Source organism: Apteryx mantelli, chromosome 1 (assembly GCF_036417845.1).
Source record: "Apteryx mantelli isolate bAptMan1 chromosome 1, bAptMan1.hap1, whole genome shotgun sequence".
NCBI lineage: Eukaryota > Metazoa > Chordata > Aves > Apterygiformes > Apterygidae > Apteryx > Apteryx mantelli.
The window spans coordinates 165,365,934-165,385,169 of NC_089978.1; the positions used below are offsets into that span (position 1 = coordinate 165,365,934).

At 46.3% G+C, this 19,236-nt stretch overlaps 1 protein-coding gene across 1 annotated transcript in view; it reads left to right on the forward strand.

The window, feature by feature from the left end:
• Positions 1-6,293: 6,293 nt before the first annotated feature.
• The window catches only part of CACNA1I (calcium voltage-gated channel subunit alpha1 I), a 167,306-nt gene continuing 154,363 nt past the window's right edge, over positions 6,294-19,236 (forward strand). Inside the window, exon 1 of the mRNA XM_013947212.2 lies at positions 6,294-6,574. Coding sequence (XP_013802666.1) covers positions 6,294-6,574 — 281 coding nt within the window. The remainder of the gene's footprint in view (positions 6,575-19,236) is intronic.

Genomic DNA, 19,236 nt, shown 5'->3' on the forward strand with positions numbered 1-19,236 from the left:
AGCAACAAACAAACACAGGCTCACAATCATGTACAACAGACCACCCTGAGAGGCACACACGCACACACAGCTACCAAATGGATTCACCCACACACATTCATAAATATACCACACAGTCAGAGACATCCTTAAACAAGCCCATGTTTGTGTGAAGCCAGCCTCAAGAGTGATGCCCCAAGATACTCATGAACTTTCAGAGGGACATTTGGAGATGAGGCACATGCATCTGTTAATAAATACATGCACCACAGATATTGCTCTAATTTACAGGGACGTGTTGCCCCCCAGCAGGAGATTGTCATTTTTGTCCCACTTCTGCAAGAGTGTTGCACAGTGTTAGCATGATAGAGTGACTGCTGAATTTCCTGGTGCTTTTGAGTAACAGGTAAATAATAGCGATAGATGGTCTGTAAAGAACTTGTGTCCCCTCAGGATGAAAGGTGCTATAGAAATGTAAAAGCTGTTCTTACAAGAAGTATACTCTGCACTTTCATCTCAGCCTCAGAATGCCGGGTTCCTTGTGGGAGCAGTTTGCAGGGAAGAAGGGACAATCTGGTGCAGCATGGGCTGGCAAGTGATTTGGAGCTAAGGTGAAGGATGGTTGTGGAAAAGTCTAGAAATGGGAAAGGTGAACTATGCAAATGTTTCTACACTAGAGGGGCAGGCATCCAGCTGGCTTCTGGGTGAATCTGCTCCAGCACGGGAACAGTGTGTGGGGCAGAGGTACTCAAACTGGCTGTGCCCTGGGGAGCTCCAGTATTTCCCTCTCCTTTCTGGCAGTAAAAGGCCTCTTCCCCAGTGAGAACACAGTAGTCAACACTATCCTGTCTGCACCCTTGAGGTTTTGGGGAAAGATCTAGATTAGTATTACAGGGGTCTTGTTTCTTCCATCAGCCCCCGAAGGCCCATCTCTGCACAAAACCTCTGTGCAGAAGAGGGGCAGTGTGGAGCTGGGAGCCTGCTTTGGCAGGTGAGCGATGTGTGTGGTATATCATAGGCTTGTTCTCCCATGGCATTTTGGTTGTCTGTGGCATGGCTGGCCAGACGTGGCGTTACCAACTGGGATCTCAGGGCCTGCTACTGCTCTTGCTGGAGGGGAGCATGTTTCAGCAGAGACCTTCCTGCATGGTACATGCTAGGAGGTGACAACAGCCTTTTGTGGCAGACACCCCCAATTTGAAACACTTCCCCTGAATCGTGATGTTTCTTCTTTTTCCCAAGCACTCTCCTTTGCTCATTAAGTCTACAGCTTCCCTGACCGTTTCAGACTAGCTTTTCTCCTCCTTTCCCAGAGGAATTGTGAAATCCACCCTCTGGCCTTTGAACAGCAGGACCAGGTGCTTTCTCTGAAGTGGGGAAGGGCTGAGGCAAGGGCCAGCAGCTTCTCCAGCACGTGGCCAGCTAATGAGCTCTCTCTGCTAGCACACGTCTGTGGCAGAGAGCAGGGTGTGCGGGTGTGTGTGCTGCTCGCCGCACCAGCAGGGGTTCAGTGTGGGATGGTTGGGGTTTTAAATGGCCCTTGGGGAAGGATGATGGGAAGAGGAGCGTGGACTTGAGACCTGGCTACTGGCAAAGCTTTGGTGCCGGCTGTGTGGGGAGAGAAGCAGGAGACCCTGACAGACCCCAGGGAGGAAAGTGCGGCCTGTGCAGCATCGCTCCTCCAGTGATATGACTGACCTTTGCAGAGGAACGTTTCATGTGTTTAGGGGACGTTTGGCCAGAAAAGGTAGGGAGAAGAATGAAGGTGTCTGCCAGGCTGTCCGTCAGTGTCAGCGGTACGTCCCAGAACAGGGATTTTGAAAAAGGGGACGTGGCAGCAGAGGCTCTCACTGCGCTGCAGAACTAACTGTGTCTCCCGGCAGGGGCTGTGCTGCCCGATGGCCCAGCCTGTCAGGAAATACTGTCCCAGCACGTCCTGTACCGTGCCAGCACCCTTCTGAGACAGCAGCAGAGTTTCACAACACCAGTTAGGCTAGGTGAATGTTTCAGGAAATGTGCAATTCTCTCCCTACAGGAATGTGGTAGCAAAAGCAGATAATGAAGCTAGCGGAGGGGCTTCTTGAAAATTTTTGTGCTACTGAGGTTTTTTTGGAAGGCTCCCCTCTTTGAGGAGGCCTTGGTTTTTGTTGATGGGTCTGGCCTGCCATCACCAGCTGGAGCTAGCCTTGCCTGAGCAAAAGGTTGATACTTGTTTGGCCTGAGTAGGAAGCATGTGCATCTGGCCATCTCTATGACTAGTTAATAGTACTCTTTTATTGCCCTTCTCACAGCAGAACAGCACTTGCAGAAAAGGAAGATTAGAATGAGCCCGAAGGCAGATTCTGGAGCCTTCCAATCCCGTCTGATCTTTCTAGTACTGTCTTTTAGCCAGATATGAACCCTCCTTTGATGCACATTTTTCTGTGTATGTATATGTGTGCATGTGCCAAACTCATTCCACTTTGTCATTTTGATTTGAATATGGCCTCTCCTGGGCAGAAGCAGTGTAATGGGCTCACTCCAGCCACAACAATGCTACAGTAGGGAAAGGCAAGTAATTGCAATCTTGAAGGAAACATTGATGTTACATGAGCTGCATCCTGGCCAAAATTGCAGGATTATCTGATTTCAACCTCCGCCTCTGACCTGGAAGAGGTGAAGACCCTGGATCCATCTCTAGCAGGAAAACCTTTGAGGCTGAGACAGTAGAACTGCCTCGGCATAAAAAGCTTAGAAGTGCCCCACTGCTTGGGTGTTCCCCTGTCCATCTTTTGACACAACATATTAACCCTTCTTAATGTAGGAAATATGCTGTGATCACAGCCTCAGGGATGGTTTGGGTGGAAGAGTAGGATTTAGTTTGAACAAGGAAAGGGGTATTACTCAGTTCTGCAGTGGGGCAGTTGTCTTTCAAGGGCTGTGTTTAGCTTCAGGACTCCCAAAGGGATTCATCTGGCTCTGCATTCACATAACCTCTAATGAGTCACTCCAAGCTGCACAAATTGGAGCAGATAAACTGTTTGTGATGCAGCCAGTACTTTATTTGTGCAGGTGTGTTTGATTTGTGCTGAATTGTCAGACTGTCTTGCCCCCAGCAGCCATCTCTCTTAGACATGGGCTCATCCGTGTAGGTGCCATGAGCAGAGCTGTATACCAGAGTCCCAGCTGCATGTGACAGTGGTAAGATGGAGAAGAGACCATGAATATTTGCTCAGAGAGAAAGCAAGAAAATGCTAACAAGGTTGTTTCTTCTATTCTTTTGTTCTGTTGTATTGTTAATTATGAAGCTTTGTACATTGCATTTTGGAATTGTCATGCCCTCGTCAGCGTGGATGCTCTGAGCACCGTAATAAGTCATTCCTCCTGGCTGTCCCTGCTAACCTTTCTCCTCCGTGTTGTTACTGGCAAAGAAGCTGGGCTCAGCCATAGCATGTTAATAGGATGTGAGGGAGCCAACTTAGAGCAGGCAAAGGGGAGCTGTGTGGGAGCAGGGAAGGAAAAAGGTAGTCTGAGGAGTTACGCAGGTACTCAGAGTTAAAAGCCTAGTGAAAGTGAAAATGCAAGTGTTGCATGATGGGAAGAATGTGCTCTCTCTTCTGAAACTGGGGTTAAAAATAATAAGAACAGCATCTCAAAGCCAGTCAGGAGACACAATATATATTTCTCTCCAGTAGCTGCTGGCCTTTGGGGTAATGAATCACAGAATCACAGAATCGCTGAGGTTGGAAGGGACCTCTGGAGATCATCTAGTCCAACCCCCCTGCTCAAGCAGGGTCACCTGGAGCACATTGCACAGGATTGCATCCAGGCATGTTTTGAATATCTCCAGAGAAGGAGACTCCACAACCTCTCTGGGCAACCTGTTCCAGTGCGCTGTCACCCTCACAGTGAAAAAGTTTTTCCTCATGTTCAGATGGAAGCGTCTGTGTTTCAGTTTGTGCCCATTGCCTCGCGTCCTGTCGCTGGGCACCACTGAAAAGAGTCTGGTCCCATCCTCTTGACACCCTCCCTTCAGATACTTGTACACGTTGATAAGATCTCCTCTCAGCCTTCTCTTCTCCAGGCTAAACAGGCCCAGCTCTCTCAGCCTTTCCTCGTAAGAGAGATGCTCCAGTCCCCTAATCATCTTTGTGGCCCTTCGCTGGACTTGCTCCAGCAGTGCCACATCCCTCTTGTACTGGGGAACCCAGAACTGGATGCAGTACTGCAGCTGTGGCCTCAGCAGGGCTGAGTAGAGGGGGAGGATCACCTCCCTCGACCTGCTGGCAACACCCTTCCTGATGCACCCCAGGATACCATTGGCCTTCTTGGCCACAAGGGCACATTGCTGCCTCATGCTTAACTTGGTGTCCACCAGGACTCCCAGGTCCTTCTCAGCAGAGCTGCTTTCCAGCAGGTCAACCCCCAACCTGTACTGGCGCATGGGGTTATTCCTCCCCAGGTGCAGGACCCTGCACTTGCCTTTGCTGAACTTCAGGAGGTTCCTCTCTGCCCACCTCTCCAGCCTGTCCAGGTCTCTCTGAATGGCAGCACAGCCCTCTGGCGTATCAGCCACTCCTCCCAGTTTTGTATCATCAGCAATTCAAAGAGTCTCAGTGCTTTCCTCTAAGGGACATTATGTCTGCTTTCTAAACCTCTGCGTTTGCTACTCTTTGTTTTGACAAATACCAAGCCTCAAAGAACAAGTATCTGAATCAAAGTGCCTGTTGGAAACTGGGGGCTGAAAGTAAGGTGGATAAGCAGAGCTTGCAGAGTCTTAGCTGGGAATAATGGGGGACTGCAGCCCAAGATGGAATCATTGGCTGGAAGTAATAGATGAGTGTCACGGAGAGCACCGGAGAGCATGAATCTGGTTGTGTCAACATGAAAGGTGTCTTGGACTGAAACATCAAGGCCTGCAGGCCAGGGCAGAGCTGGCTCAGCAGAGCTCTGTGTGGGTTGTGTGCTCCTAGAGCACAGGGGGCTGAGCCGAGTGTCTGGGAGGATAACCTAGAGCTGTAGAGCAAGGGTGGAGGACTATGAGGAGATAAGCTCCATACTGTGCATCTTGGTGACTGATAAGTCCTTTGCTACTGCTGATCTGCTCTTTCCAGATTGATGTGTTTGAGGGCTCTTGTGTTACTTTTAAACCTGTACTTATAGCATGTGTATTCTGGAAACTCTGAGCATGACAAAAGGATGAAGGGTAGAAAGCACCCATCAGGCCATGATCGAGCAGTCCTTTGGCAAGATCTTTTCCTTAAAAGTGCCACTGTAACACCCCTCCAGGGCCAGACTTTGGAGTTTATTTCATTTGCCTCACTTTGACAAGCCTTTCCCACTTCCACTGTGCTATTTAATGGAGAACATTTGGCTTTGTGTTTTCCCAGAGCAAGGCTGCCGTTAAGTGCACCCAACCAGCAAAGTGATGTTCTTTAACAAAGGCACAATGCTCTTCAATACTCAGGCACCACTGAGTGTGAGATCTGTTGTTCTGCTCTTCCTACGCCTGGCTACACTCTCTGACCTTTCTAGTTAGTGGAACAGCTTTTGCAATGTGCCTTCCTAGTTCTTCCACTGTCCTGGCATTGGAGAGCTCCACATGCTCCCGTAATATTTAACTCCTGCTTATAGTTTGCATTATGGCTCTGTGTTAGAATCAGAGCCTGTTCTGTATGGATCTGACATAGATTTTACAGTCTCAGTCTCAAAGAGCCTACTCAGTGAGCTGTGTAGAGTGAGGCCAACACAGTGTTTCCCCAGGGAGGAGAGAGCACACTTGAGGCAGCAGAGATGAAGCTGGGTTTGGCAGGACTGTGTAAGGGTTTGGGAGGGCAGAGTGGCTGTGGTATCTCAGGATGTGTCTACACCACTCTGTATTGCAGTGCTTGAGGTGGCTCCAACAGAGTTTGCATGACCACCTAAGATGGTGCAGCAGTGTGTTAAGGGGCCAGAGTGTTCCAGAGGCTACAAAGGTGACTTAAATTATTAGTCATGGAGAAGACTAGCCAGAAGAGTCCTGTTAGAGGAAGAGATTGGCAGAAAAGAGAAATACTGGCAAGAGCTTGCTGTCCTACTCCCACTGCTTATTCAGTCCTGGGGAAAAACAGCTGTGGTGCCCCTTCAGGACCAAAATGGAGAGTACTGCTTAAAATTCCTTCGGCACAGTGTCTGGCCAGAGTTGATCATTTGTCAGAGCTCTCAGTCCTGTGGTTCTCCCCTGCTCCGAGATCACTAACAGAACAAAAGTGTATTGCGCCCTTGTTGCCGATTCCTCATATGAGTTTTGTTTCTCTTTCTCCCCTCCTCTCCAGGGGCTCTCACTTGCGGCTGGCATGGCAGAGTACATCTCCCAGCCTCCCTCCACCTGGCACTCAGGCCCTCAGCCCCCTCATGCCTCTGCCATCTGCCCATTGGAGTCCATGGATCTGGGGATCTTGGAGCAGCAAACACCACTGGAGCAGCCTCCATCCTCACCAGATCTGGGTGAGGATGAGGAAGTCAACTCCCCGCTGGATCCCGATGTTCCTTACCCTGACTTGGCCCCGGTTGTGTTCTTCTGCTTGAAGCAGACCACCAGCCCACGGAACTGGTGCATCAAAATGGTGTGCAACCCATATCCTTTCCAAGCTGCCTCTTCTCCCTGCTCACCTTTCGCTCCCTCCTGCCCCATCCCTCCCCTCTCCCTGCCCTCGCAGCACGCCTGAAAGGTAAGGAATGAAGTTTCCTACATATTTAACAAGCTGCTTTGTTCCTCGCTTGCATTTAAACAGAACCTCAGCTGTTGCAATGCGTGATCAAAAGAAGCTGCTTATGAAAGAGGGGACTTCAGAGAGAGCTGCTGTCAGCCATAATCACAGAGACAGAGATGGATGAGGGTAGAAGAAAGGGCTGAGGGAAGGTATTTTAACAGGCCTGTCTTTCTTCTTCCCTACTCCCTTTTCACCACTGCCCTGGGACAGAGAAGGGAGCCTGCTGCTCCAGGAGGCTTGTTGGCAGGTCACCATAAATAGCAGAGGTGATTCCTCCTGCTGAGAGTAGAGGCCAGCAGGAGGAAACAGAGCTCAACTCTGTTAGTCAGAGCTCAGCTTTCCCTTGGTGAGGGAACCACTATTCCTGGGCCTCAACTGCAAAGATGCCAAGGTGACCTCTTGTCTGGCAAGCAAACATCACTGTCCTGGAGGTATCTTACCTTGATTTCTGGCTGGGAATAAATTGGAGAATCTAGTCTAAATTTGATGCTGAGTCTCATACTTTCAGTGAAAGATCTTTGGGACAATAGCGCATACTCCCCTTTTGAAGCAGGTCAGCAAATTGCATGCATATGTCACCATTTATTCTCAGTGCCTTGATTGCAAGGAGGCCCCAGCAGCACAGCAGTGCAAACAACAGCCACCTGCACTATTAATTAGTACCAGCGCCTCTAGGAAGTAAGTTCCTCTGTGGCTGTCTAACCTGATTCAAGATAAAAAGCAGATGGGGGAAAACTTACTGTTCTTTAGATCATGGGAAGCTTCAGAGGGGGGAAGAAGTAGAGTAGATGAGGAATCATCAGCAAGGTTGACCTAAAGTTTTACTTAAATCATTTTCTGGCCAGAGATCTCCAGTACTGGTACTTCCTCCTTGAAAATTTTTTAGTTTTGGGATAGGTGGGTATTATTGGTAAGGATAACTATTGTTTTTGGTGCACTGGCTTCTAGATTAAATCTGAGTGTCCAGGCACACAGTAGAGACTTGTAAAACATTACTAAGAGGTTTTTGGCTTTAAGAACCAAATCCTGAGTGAAGTCTTGAGGTGCTGTCAGCAGTAGCAGGTGACCTTAGATGACTGGTGAATCTGGTGATTTGTTTCAATTTCAAACCTGGAGAAAGGTTTGGTTTCAGATCTGAGTTCTTATTTTACGGTTTGGAAGCTCTTAGAAAGGTTCTGTAGTCTCAAGCACAGGTTATGACCAAGAACTTGTTGTCAATTTAGGATTTCTGCATTCCTTTCTACTAGCTGCTCCTTAAAATATTGAAACTTCATATTGAATTATGCATAATTTTTCAGTCACTGTATACAGCAATTGTTATGAGCTGGGAGTCTTTTGGCATCTCAGGGTAAAATATGAAAGGTCTGTGCTTTGATGAAAAAACTTAATTCAAAGGCTGGGGGAAAAGTAGACCAAATTTGAGATGGAGGCTTGCCCTTGAATGGGGAAAGGAGGCTGTGGGGGAAGAGAAGAAATGCATGTCTATACTTTGGGCTAAAAGGTCAAAGTCACAAGTCACTCCACTGTGATGTGTAGTATGGAGTCTTTAGACACTAGAGTTCTGTTATTCAAGGAGTTTGGCATCTGTTTGCTCATCTTAGTGTTTAAATGTTACTTTGTTTTAATCCTGAGATACGCATGCTATTCTACTCCAAAGATGACCCCCTCATAGCAAGGGCTATAGAAGGAAGGAAAAAGCCTCATTCAGTCACCTGTTGATGACTTTACACCTAGTTACAAGTGACACAGGTGGCAAAGGACAGTGGTGAGATTGCTGGATGCCTTTTGAAAGGGCTTTCAAAGCTTTAATTTCAGTTCAGCTATGTGAAGCTAGAAGATTATTTGAAAAGCAGAGACTGATTGGAGAAGATTCTGTTCCTCTTTCTCTCTATTTTTCCACTCTATTTGTGGTCCTCACTTCAAATGAACAATGCAGTAGTTCCTGCAGTTTTTCAAATGAGGGATCACTTCTGCCCTTCCAGATTTTTTGTAGGTCATGATGCGTCGTTGACATTGCACTTTTTTCCTGATGGCACTGTAGGAATCAGACTGTTCTGTGGTCTGGCTGCAGACTGCACACTATGGCTTCATCCCAGTCTGGAAATGAGCCCCTTTTGTAAGGGATGTTCCTATGAAAGTCAGATTATGTCTTCTGAGAATGTGTATGCTTGCTGCTGCCTTCCTAGTCTGAAGTCTTTTTTAATCCCTATTATATTGGGTGATTAGCTTTACAGCTCTCCTATGCCAAGCAGGGGCAGGCTGGGTCACTATCTCAGGACAGCACCTGGCTTTTCCTAAAAACTCAGCAAAAAAGGGGGGGGGTATTAATTAAAAGCCTGTTAATCTTCTTGTTGTCTTTTTACTAGGCCAGAACTTCATGATCGTTAGGTTGTGGAAGTATTTTCTATGAGACTTAAAATGGAAGCTCTGATCAGTAAAGACTACGTGGCAATTTTTTTAAGTGTGAAGTTATTAACCACCAAATTTCAATTTATGTAATTGCATTCCACCTATTTAAATCCCCCCTCCCCTGTGGATTATTTTCCCTTCCATGAATAGTCCTGCAATTGTTATGTGCTGTTAAACAACTGCTGTATTCCTTTGCTGCAGTGCAGTAAGAGGAGAAAAGGCTTGTGTGTATATTTTAAAATAACTTCTGGATGCATGATAGTGTATAAGCGTGTGATGCTGTTACTGCAAGTATTGTAGACCCCAACTCTGTTTTAAGATATGGACAGTGTTGTTTCAAGCAAAACTTGAGGTGTGTCCCCAAATGGAATATTTACTGTGCTTTCTGCCACCATGATGTACGGTCAAAAGGAGCCTGATGCTTCAAAGTTAGGTGACTACGCATTTCTGGAGTGTTTTTACATACAGTGTGAATGAATGTCTGAACTGCCCTAGCTTATTGGTGAGCTGTGTGTGGTGTGTGTGTGTGTGTTTTATTTTGTGTTTTGTTGTGTGTTTGTGTAGTGTGTGTGGTTTTATTTCTTTTAATAATCTTGATTAACCTTGTTAGATAGAAGTAACTTCTGTGTAATCATCTGGGTGTGCAATGCAAAGTACACCTGGAGCCTGGCCTGGCTTCTAGTGAATGTGACCATCTTTGAAAGGAGCCTGGCTTGAGTCAGGATACTAACAACCAGACAGGTCACAAACTACTTTGTTTAGGTTGACTTCTATTCTGTATTTCTATGAACAAGCACAAAGCTGGTAGTTCTGAATTGCAGACTGTGGAGCTGTTGCAGCTGAAATGTTAACACAGTCAATATTTGAGATATGGTTATAAGAGAGGTTGTGAGTCCCGTCCCCCCTGCCCCCTTTTTTTTAAAATGTGATTTACACGTCAAATAGGATTTCAGGGTAAGCTTGGAGGGGAAATAGGGTCAAAAGAGTGAAATCTGTTTCCAAAACAGATGCAGATGTGTAACATCTGTCTTATGAATTTATTAAGTGTTTAGAACTAAAAGGCCATGCCACATGGCATCTTACAAATGGATCTTGATGCACTTTGCAAATTATGAGAAGATTGAGAAAGGTGCCTAGGCATCTGCATCTCTGGCCTCCCTGGGGGTTCCATAAAGACTTTACAGTTCATCCCTCCCTAGGGTCAAAAGCAATAGATTCAGTCTGTCCTTTGAGTTTCTCTTTAAAAGAAACTCTTTCCAGGAGGCCTTGACCTCTCTTTGCTGTCATGTCAATATTATAGATATGACAGCAAGGGTAAGAATGAAGTGTGCCATTTAAAAAAAAAATCAATGCTAAAACTGTAGCAGCAACGAGATAGGCTCTGCAGTTCACCACTCAGTCTTTTTTTTGCATTTTGTTACATACCAGCCCTCTTCTCTTGTTTGTAAAGTAGCTGTTTGGACTTCTATTTTGCTCTCATGAAGTAAAATGTTGCATTTTCAGTTGATTTCAGTGATGGAGGAGCAGGGAGTCAGGTCCCAGTTGTGCAAAAGCTTATATGTGCACTTAATTTTTTAGCACTTGGAGCCATAATTTTAGAGGATAAAAAGCAGGGTGACTTCTTGAAGCCAATATGACTGCTCATGTTTACTGAGGGGCTGCCCTGCAACTCGTAAGCTTTAAAGATTCTCCAAGCAGAGGCTTTACCATCTTATGTGTCTCTGAAGTTCCTAGCATGCTTCTGGGGCTACTTTTCCTACAAACTATACTTGCAGCTATATCAGCTTGGGCTACATGTTTGGTGTGCAAGAAAACAGGACTGGCCTTGGGCATATTGTCAAGATGCTTAGGAGAACCTACAGGGTTTATTCCTCACCTCTTCCTTGCGTTGTACTGATGATTTTTACATGTGAGCAAATTGAGGGCAAAATGCTTGTAAATTAGAATAGTAGTGTTTCATGCTGGCACTGCCTCTACATCATCAGAGTGACATATCAAACACTGGAGGAGCAGAAGAAAATGGTTTGCATGTGAGTCAGTAATTGGTACTCCTCTCAGCAACACTGAGCAGGTAATGCTGTGGGATATGGGGACACTGTGCTGCCAAAACTGTTGCTTTTCAGATGACACATGTAGCTGAGGTGCTGACAAATCTTGTGCTCATTAATGAACTTTGGGTACCTTTCTTCAGGATAGCTGTGTTACATTTCACAGCCTGGTCAAATTCCAGTTTGGACAATTTATTCTGTGTGAGTGGAATTCTATCTACAGCTCCAGTAGTATATTGTACTTGTTTCCTGCCTTAAGCTGTTGCCTGTGTGTACTGTTAACCTTGCTGCAATCTTCATAACAACTGGATGTAGTTAGTTAATAAGCAAACACCAGCTGAAAATTTATGAAGACTCCTGTAATATTTGATGTCTGTCTTAAGGCCTGAGCTCCTGTAATCCTCTGATTAGGTTTACTTTCCTTTTTAATTTATACATATGTATAAATAAAGGAACACATGTAAAAAGTATGTTCCTGCCTCTCACCTCTCTAGCATGTAGAGGAAAAAGCTTGGAAATGTGATGAGAGTGTATACTAATACATGAAAAACTGAGTGTCTTATGAATTCTAAGCAGCCTTCATCATTCTTGAAGACCTAGGGATCATGTTCAGCAATATCAGCTTTTGTATGTGTAGTTGGCAAGCACTAAAATAGGTATGTTGTTACTGCTTCTCCATTTTAAAGATAGATCCCTCCTGTCTCTCCTTACAAATCTAAGTCACAGGACAGGTAAAGTGTCTGGTAGTTATTTGAGGCCTTGTGATAGCTTTGTGTCATTACAGGTAATCAGGAAGATGTTACTACTGTGCCCTTAGGAATGGATTGATTTCTGTTGATTACATAGCTCTGTAATAGCTATTACATAGCCTTTCAGTTAACAGATATATCCATATACCTGACACCCAACAAGTCCAAGACAGTTTTTTTTCCATAAGAAGTTATGTATCCTCTCTGCATTCCATAATGTGCTAAATTAACTTTACAGTCGATCCTGTTGCCTTGGAAAGTGAGCTGATCCAAAACTCTCCAATGGAAAGGTAGTTTCAGTGGTAGCAGTGTTCCTCTAGGATTGTACTGAATGCTTTTCAAGCTTTAAAAGGGGGCAAGCCTGCTTTAGTGCCTGCTGGGTTTTCTGCCAGTCTACCAAGCTCCCTACTGGTGGAATAAAGTTTGCTTCTCAGCAAATGAGGTTAACTTTTAAGTTGATACGCCAGTTGTCCATAAACTTGATTAGTATTTGAAGCCAGCACATGCACTGGGCCACTACAGCCATCTCCTTAGGATCAACCTATTCATGACTTCGCTCATCTTTTTCTGTGTTAACAATATATGCTTTAAAGTGGTCATTTTCTGTGTTTATGAAAGAAGTTTCCCTATTAATAGTTAATAGTTTTTCTATTGATTCTTCTCCTGAAGATGACTGGATTCATGTCACCTAATTCCACCTGTCTGAAAACTGGACATCCAGACACCCTCCCTAGATAGTGGGAGAGAAACTGCCATCTCTACCAGGCAATTCAGCATCCTGAAATCAAATCCTTTCCTTCAGAGAGGGAAGCCCCTCTCTGGAGAAGCCTACTTTTTCTTAGTAAAAAGGGAGCCTGGAAAACTGACCTTTAGTTAGGTCTGTAATCTTTAAGTGGCTAAAGCTAGTTGGGCTATATCCTTCCATATCTGTTCTTGCTTGTTAAAGCCAACTTGTTTAGGTTCACCAAATGCTATGGAAGAAGGCAAAGGTGGATACAGGGAACATATTTAGTTTTGGAAACAGTACAGTCAGGATATTTTAGTGTTATCCATAATGAAATATTAGGCAATCTCAGTTCTGTGTGTATTGGAGGGAAAATATTGTCTGCCTGGACTCTGAGTGGGTGGGGAGAAAAAAAAAAGTTCTGAAAATTCCAGGTTCTTTTCTAGGAGGAAAAAAAAGTTTCCCAATTGCAGTTTGTAGGCAAAGACAAGTGTGAGGAGGAGCGTTACAGTGCTTAGGACCTACACAACTGGTTGGAAAGGAAGGTGGGGGGGAGCTAGTGACAAGGGAGTGTCATTAGTGTGGGTCATTTGATATGCAAGTTTACAATGGGAAGTTTAGTTTAGAGGGATCATTTGCACAGTTAGACATGGTATAAATTGAATTTAAACTCATGTATTGTCATTAGTAGCATACAAGGGATAGATATGTTTGAAGGGGATTTGTATGCTTGTGATCTATAAGAAATTGGCTGTGTTGTCTGTGACATGTACTCAATCCCAGGCAAGTGAGCAGATGCAAAAGGATGAGGTCTAAATCTGGCTGGCTTGCAAGTTGGCCCTGTGTGTCCAAGCATGAATACTTGGACAGGATATCCCTCTGCCTCCCATCCCTGTGGCTTTTTCTGTGGAGATTTTTATAGTAAGAAGGTGAAGGCTATGCTTCTGAAATGAAACAGGACAACAGCACAAACAAAACAAGGGCTCTGACTTTGTCTGAAGCTTTAATGTCCATAGGGGCTAACAAAATCGGAAAGAAGTCTGAAAAAAATTCTTAATGCATCTTTGCTGTCTTCATGCAAAGCTCTGAGCATTTTCCCTGTTAGTGAAGGATAGATTCCTGCTGTTGGAGGAAGAGCTAACTGCATTGATTGGTTTAGGAGATGGGTATTTCTTGCTGTGTGCATGTCCTACTGCCAAAAGTAATAAAAGACCTGATAATGATCCATACCCTGGTGCTTCAGGAAAGTGGGTCTAGGCCCCTTAATGCAATAGCTTCTTTACAAGGTCTCTTGGTATGGTCCCAGGATTTCTAGCCAACATATACAGAAGGCTTGGGAAAGTGGGAGATGGATGAGGATGAAGGTCATATCCTTGGCTGGTGTAAATCAGTGTTGTTTTGCTCATGAAAACAGACCTATTTACACTAGCCTTTTTGCTTGTGAAGATTGGCTCTGTTCCGTCACACATTGTGCAGTGTTATCCAGTGGAGACAGTGTTGTTAGTGCCAGACCTGAGGAAAATGCCACATTTGGTACTGTCAGACTAGAGAAAAGGGGTGATGTGCTCCGTGAAGTGCAGGGAACAGAGCAGTGCCTGCTTCTGAATACCTTCCCATCCTGCCACAAAGCGTGTTATTGAAATGAAGTGAACACTGAAAACCCTTTTGGAGCTTATTGTGTTTATTCACTGGAATGTATTTTGCCTCAGAGATGAGAACCACTTGCTCTGTGAGAAATGGTCACTTTGCCTTTTTCAGTCTCTGTGAATGCAGGAGCAGGGTGTGTGTGGGAGCTGGAAGGGACTCTTGAAGAAATACAAGGGGCAATCAAAAATATCATTTTGAGTATAAGACCTATAAAATACTCTGAGCCGACCTCTAACTGCATGTTTATTTGTAACAATGTTAACTAAATAAGGCAATTAACCACTAACAAATTGACTAGCTGCCTGCGTGAGGACTTGACCTTCTTCCTACCCCAGACCATGGGGAAAGGCATACAGCCAGCTGAACTTGCTGCATATCCTGGTCATAATACCTGGCTGGTGTTGCTTCAGGTGAGGAACGGTTAATGAAGTTGCAGCTCTTCTACAGCAAATGGCCTGCAGCTGGTCCCAGGATGGTTAGAAGGAAGGTCTGCATGAATAACTTGGCCTATTTCAGACCTGGGGAGAGAACAGGAGCAAAGAATCTGCCAAGCTGTCAACCTTTAAGCTAGGAAGACCTTTACAGTACTGGAGAGAAACTCTCTTTGGAAGATGAAAAGATACGAAGGCTGTAGCCTGGTGTAACACTGACCAGATACAAACTTTGCAAGTGACCCCCAGCAGTAGCACTCTTCCTTGCTGCCTACCCCAGCCCCACAGCCTGGATGAGGAAGGGGTGTCCCCATCATAGACTCCCACTGGTGTGTGTGAACGCATGTGTGCTGGGGTGAGGATGACGCCCTGGCTTACGTCAGTGTGTGACTGGTTACAAGAGTCCTCTGGCAGCCTGTTTAATGTGTGTACCAGGAAGTACTGGGTCAATGGACAAGACAATATGAAGAGGTCAGCTCTGCTTCTTCTGAATGCTATGGCATCCTGACTAAGGATGGAGGAATAAAATTCATGTTAGGAGAGGGAGGTAAAGACCCTTTTACTTGGGGAATGTGGCTTTTTCTGAAGGTGCCTCAGTGCCTCACATGTCACATGACTGTTGTGACATGGTACAAGTGTCTGTGTCTGGATGACATGTCTGAAAGTGCTTAGGACGGGAAAGGAGTATGGCAGCAGCACCGATCTGCACAAATCACTCATTGCCTCTTTATATGTACTGCTAGTTTAAGCCCCTAAACAGTTAGATTTTGAAAAACAGGGATTCAGGGTTTTAACTTGGGAAAGCCTGTGGGGAGTAAATTGCGTAAAAAGAGTCTCCATGACCAGCAGTGGGGACTGAAGCTTTCTCCAGTGCTTGTCAAGCAGCAGGCTGTAGTGCTCTGGGAGAAAGGTGAAGAAGGCTTCAGTACCCTGCCTGGGCTGATCGGTGTGGGTGTCCTGGGAAGCCTTGGGATTGGGATCCCAGCAGAAGGCATTGGAGTGGGTTGTGCTGTTCATGGCCTTGCAGGTTCCAGCAGACCCTGCAGGGGTTTCTCTGGGGTTTGCACTTAGTTAAGATGGTTGCACCCACTCCTCCTTGCTAGTTCTTGGCACAGAATCAGAGTGACGAATTTTCTGCTCTCGGGAAGAAGTGTCACTGAATTTACCCCCTGGTCTTCCTAGCTTCTCCTAGGGTGAGGCTGGCAATCTCCCATCTCCATTTCTCTTCTTCCGTCCCTTGGCCAAGACCTTTCTCCCTGTTCTTGCCCCTGGTGTGCATGTACCCTTTTGCTTCCAGCCTCATGCTTCTCTGTGGCAGCTCTTCCTCCCTCCCTCTCTTCTTGGCTTCTCAAGTCCTTTCTGAGCCTTGCTCCAAGTCTCCTTAGGCACTTGTCTACCCACATCACACCCCAGTGCCAATGGTCTCCTGTCCTGCACATATTTTCTCCTGGATCTGGGTTGTCCAGCACTTCTTTCCCTACTTATCTTGCACCTTACCCAAGTCCCTTGCACAGCTCCTCTGCCTGACAGCCTCTCCTGTGCTTCAGGAACAGAAGGCCCTTTCCCCTTGTGCTTTATTTGGAGCATGTTTCTCAGGGGTGAACTGCTGTGCTCCCTATGCACAGGCATGCCAGGAAAATGGGGTTTCCAGCCTTCTTGCTGGAGGGGGTGATAGCAGGAGGGCTGAATGGCAGTGGGAAGTGCCTCTAGGCTGGGCTGTTAAAAGGGGCTGTATCTGGTCAGCAGGTCTGGCTTTCTCTGCTCTTGCCCTTGGATGCTGCCATTCCTTGGGTCATGGGTTCACACTGTGCTGCCTCAAATTAACTGTACTGCTCTGTCAGAGAGGCAATGCTGCCATCTCCTCTGGCCTGCCCTGCTTCTTCTCCCTGGAAGGATGTTGTGGGCTCCATTTGAGGAAACAACCAGAGATCACTTTGGAAAAAGCTTTAAAGGAGGGGACAGACTAGCAGAGGGGGATGTTTTTTCCAGCAGACAGTACAGTTTTGATCCCCAGCTTAGGAAGGAGGCTGAGATGACTGGGTTGAGCTGAGCAAAGAAAGCAGATAAGAGTGCAGCTGGCCTTGTAAAAGAAGAGATGGAGTGTGACACAAACTGATGGGGAGCAATAAGTGGAGGTTATGAAGGTTGAGAACAGTCACTCTGGCACCACACTGCAAATCCCTGCTGAGCTTGGCAGGCATCTCAATAAATCCTTGTAATCAAAGGTATCAAAGGCAACCAACAGATCTGAAAAAATTGGCATGAGCACTTGATCTCTATTGATTGCCATCATGGAACAGTGAAGCTGAGTAATAAGGTGGTGTAAACGTGGTGTAACCCTCCTTTCAGCTCCAGCCAGTCCATGGAGCTCTCTGCTGTAGAAAGGCAGTCAGCAGTGGAGTAATTTTCAGAATTCTGGTGGCACTTGCAGCTGCAGGTGTTTGATGGCACCCAGGGCCCAAATCTGCTTTCATCTGAAGCAGGTGAAGCTGTGTGGCCATGACTCATCTGCAGGTGGTTTACAGTGGGCAGCCTGCAATGGCCCTGCATACCCTAATGTCCCTTCAGCTCACTCTGTCTGTTTCTGTGGTGGTTATTGCCTCCTTCCAGAAGACATGTATAGGAATTTGGACTGATGGCTAGTCTGGATCCAGAGTTTGAGTGCAGTGCTGTGGTTAACAACTTTCACCTGTGCAGCCCTGACTGCAAATCCAGCCTGATGAGAACTGAGAATGGGAAGCTTAGCTCTGTGTGATAATTCAGCTCAGCCTCTTCCTGAAGGATCCCATTCCCTTCTTCCTTTCTCTCTAACTTTCTACCTGCCCATTGCATCAGCCAGTGCATATTAGGGGAGGGAAGCAGCTTCCTTGGGGCAGGACTGGGGATGTTCAGAGCTACAATGTGAATTGACATCTGTCCCCTGAGACAATGGTACCATTTACATTTGTGTACTGCAACTCATCCAGGAGGAAAGAAAAATCTGTCCTTGTTTATGATACAAAACCACACTCTCCTTATCACTCCTTCCTTTAGTTCTCTTTCTCTCCCTCAGTCTCCCAGTTCCCTCATCATTGCCTACTGTGCTTGAGTCTACAAAAGCTAGCTGCTCACATCTCTTCCCCTCCTTGAGTGTGACTCTTGGAGTTGCCGAGTCCCCACAACTCCTCCCACAGCCCTTCCTGTGACTAGCCCCCCTGTCTCTCCCCTCTCCTTTCTCCATCTGTGGTAGTCTATCATTTTTCCCTGTCCTTTTTTTTTTCCCCCTCCTTCCTTCTTTGTCATTCTCGGCTTTTACTACTGGCGACCTGTCTCTGTTGATTGCTGACACCCTTGAATTGGCTCTTTCTATAGAGTGCCCTTCTTATCCAATATCACAGAAAACAGACTTCTGGAGGGGAACAGGTCATAAGCGTTTAAAGGTAGGATTTAAGCAGAGGAAATAACTTGTTGGCCTCAAAGGAGGGAAAAGTCCAGGGCTGTGGAGAGATGTGAGAGCTTACCTGTTTTTAGAATGGTGGGTTTCCCCTAACTATGGAGCGATACAGCAGAGGGATAGGAAAGAGCTATGGCAGAGGCTGGATGGGAGGGCAGGGAAGGGGGCAGGACTTGGGGACAAAGGAGAAGGGGTGAGAAATAAGATATCAGGTGAACTTGATGGGTGGGGAAAGGCTGGATGGACAGAAAAGTGGTGATATCCTAAGCAGAGTGACCCAGGCTTGGCAATTGCGCTGAGGTGCTTTGGGATTTTTCACTACTTCATCCTCCTCATCCTTGCAGGCTGTTTTCCAGCCCCTTCATTCCCATAGCTGTGGGAATAAAAATGTCTCTCAGCATCTGTCCACCTGCATTCTCCCACATGCAAGCAGCAGCTCCAAAATTTCCCTCCTGCCCTCTCCACACACAGGAGCGGGGAGCAGCACTGCTGCTGATGGGGAGCTGCATCCGCTCCTCCTGCCCCATGCTGTGGGGCAGGGCACCAGCTGGCCTGGGGCATGTTCACCCACCCCAGTGAGACTTGCTGTTAGAGCAGCTGGCCCTGGTCCCGTCTGGGAGACAGCAGGGTCTCCACTGATCCTCACTCTCAGGGGATGGTGAACGCAGACAGATGTGAGATCAGTGCACTGGCTGGGAGCTGCGGTCTCTTGGCTCCGTGCTGCAGCTTGAAGCCTGGCCAGGCATTCAAGAGTTTGAATAAAAGCTGAACCAGCCCTGCTGTCTCAGCCTGGTTCCCAACCCCCAAACCTTTGTGGGAGCTAAGTTTCATCTTTACTTTAATAACCCAGTTTTGTTTATCACTGCCTCCCTGGAGTAGCATAAATGCTGAAATACCACAGGGGCTTCCAGATTGCCTGTAACTTAAAGTAACTGGATGTCTTGAGAGACAGAGTGAACCAAGTGTACCTCTTGTGGGATTTCTGTTCCTAAAGAGTCAGGGATGAAAAGGGCTAAAAATTGGTATAAATTCATCCAAGAGAAAGCTGCTGAATCCAGTGCTTGTAATGCTAGCTATGAAATTTG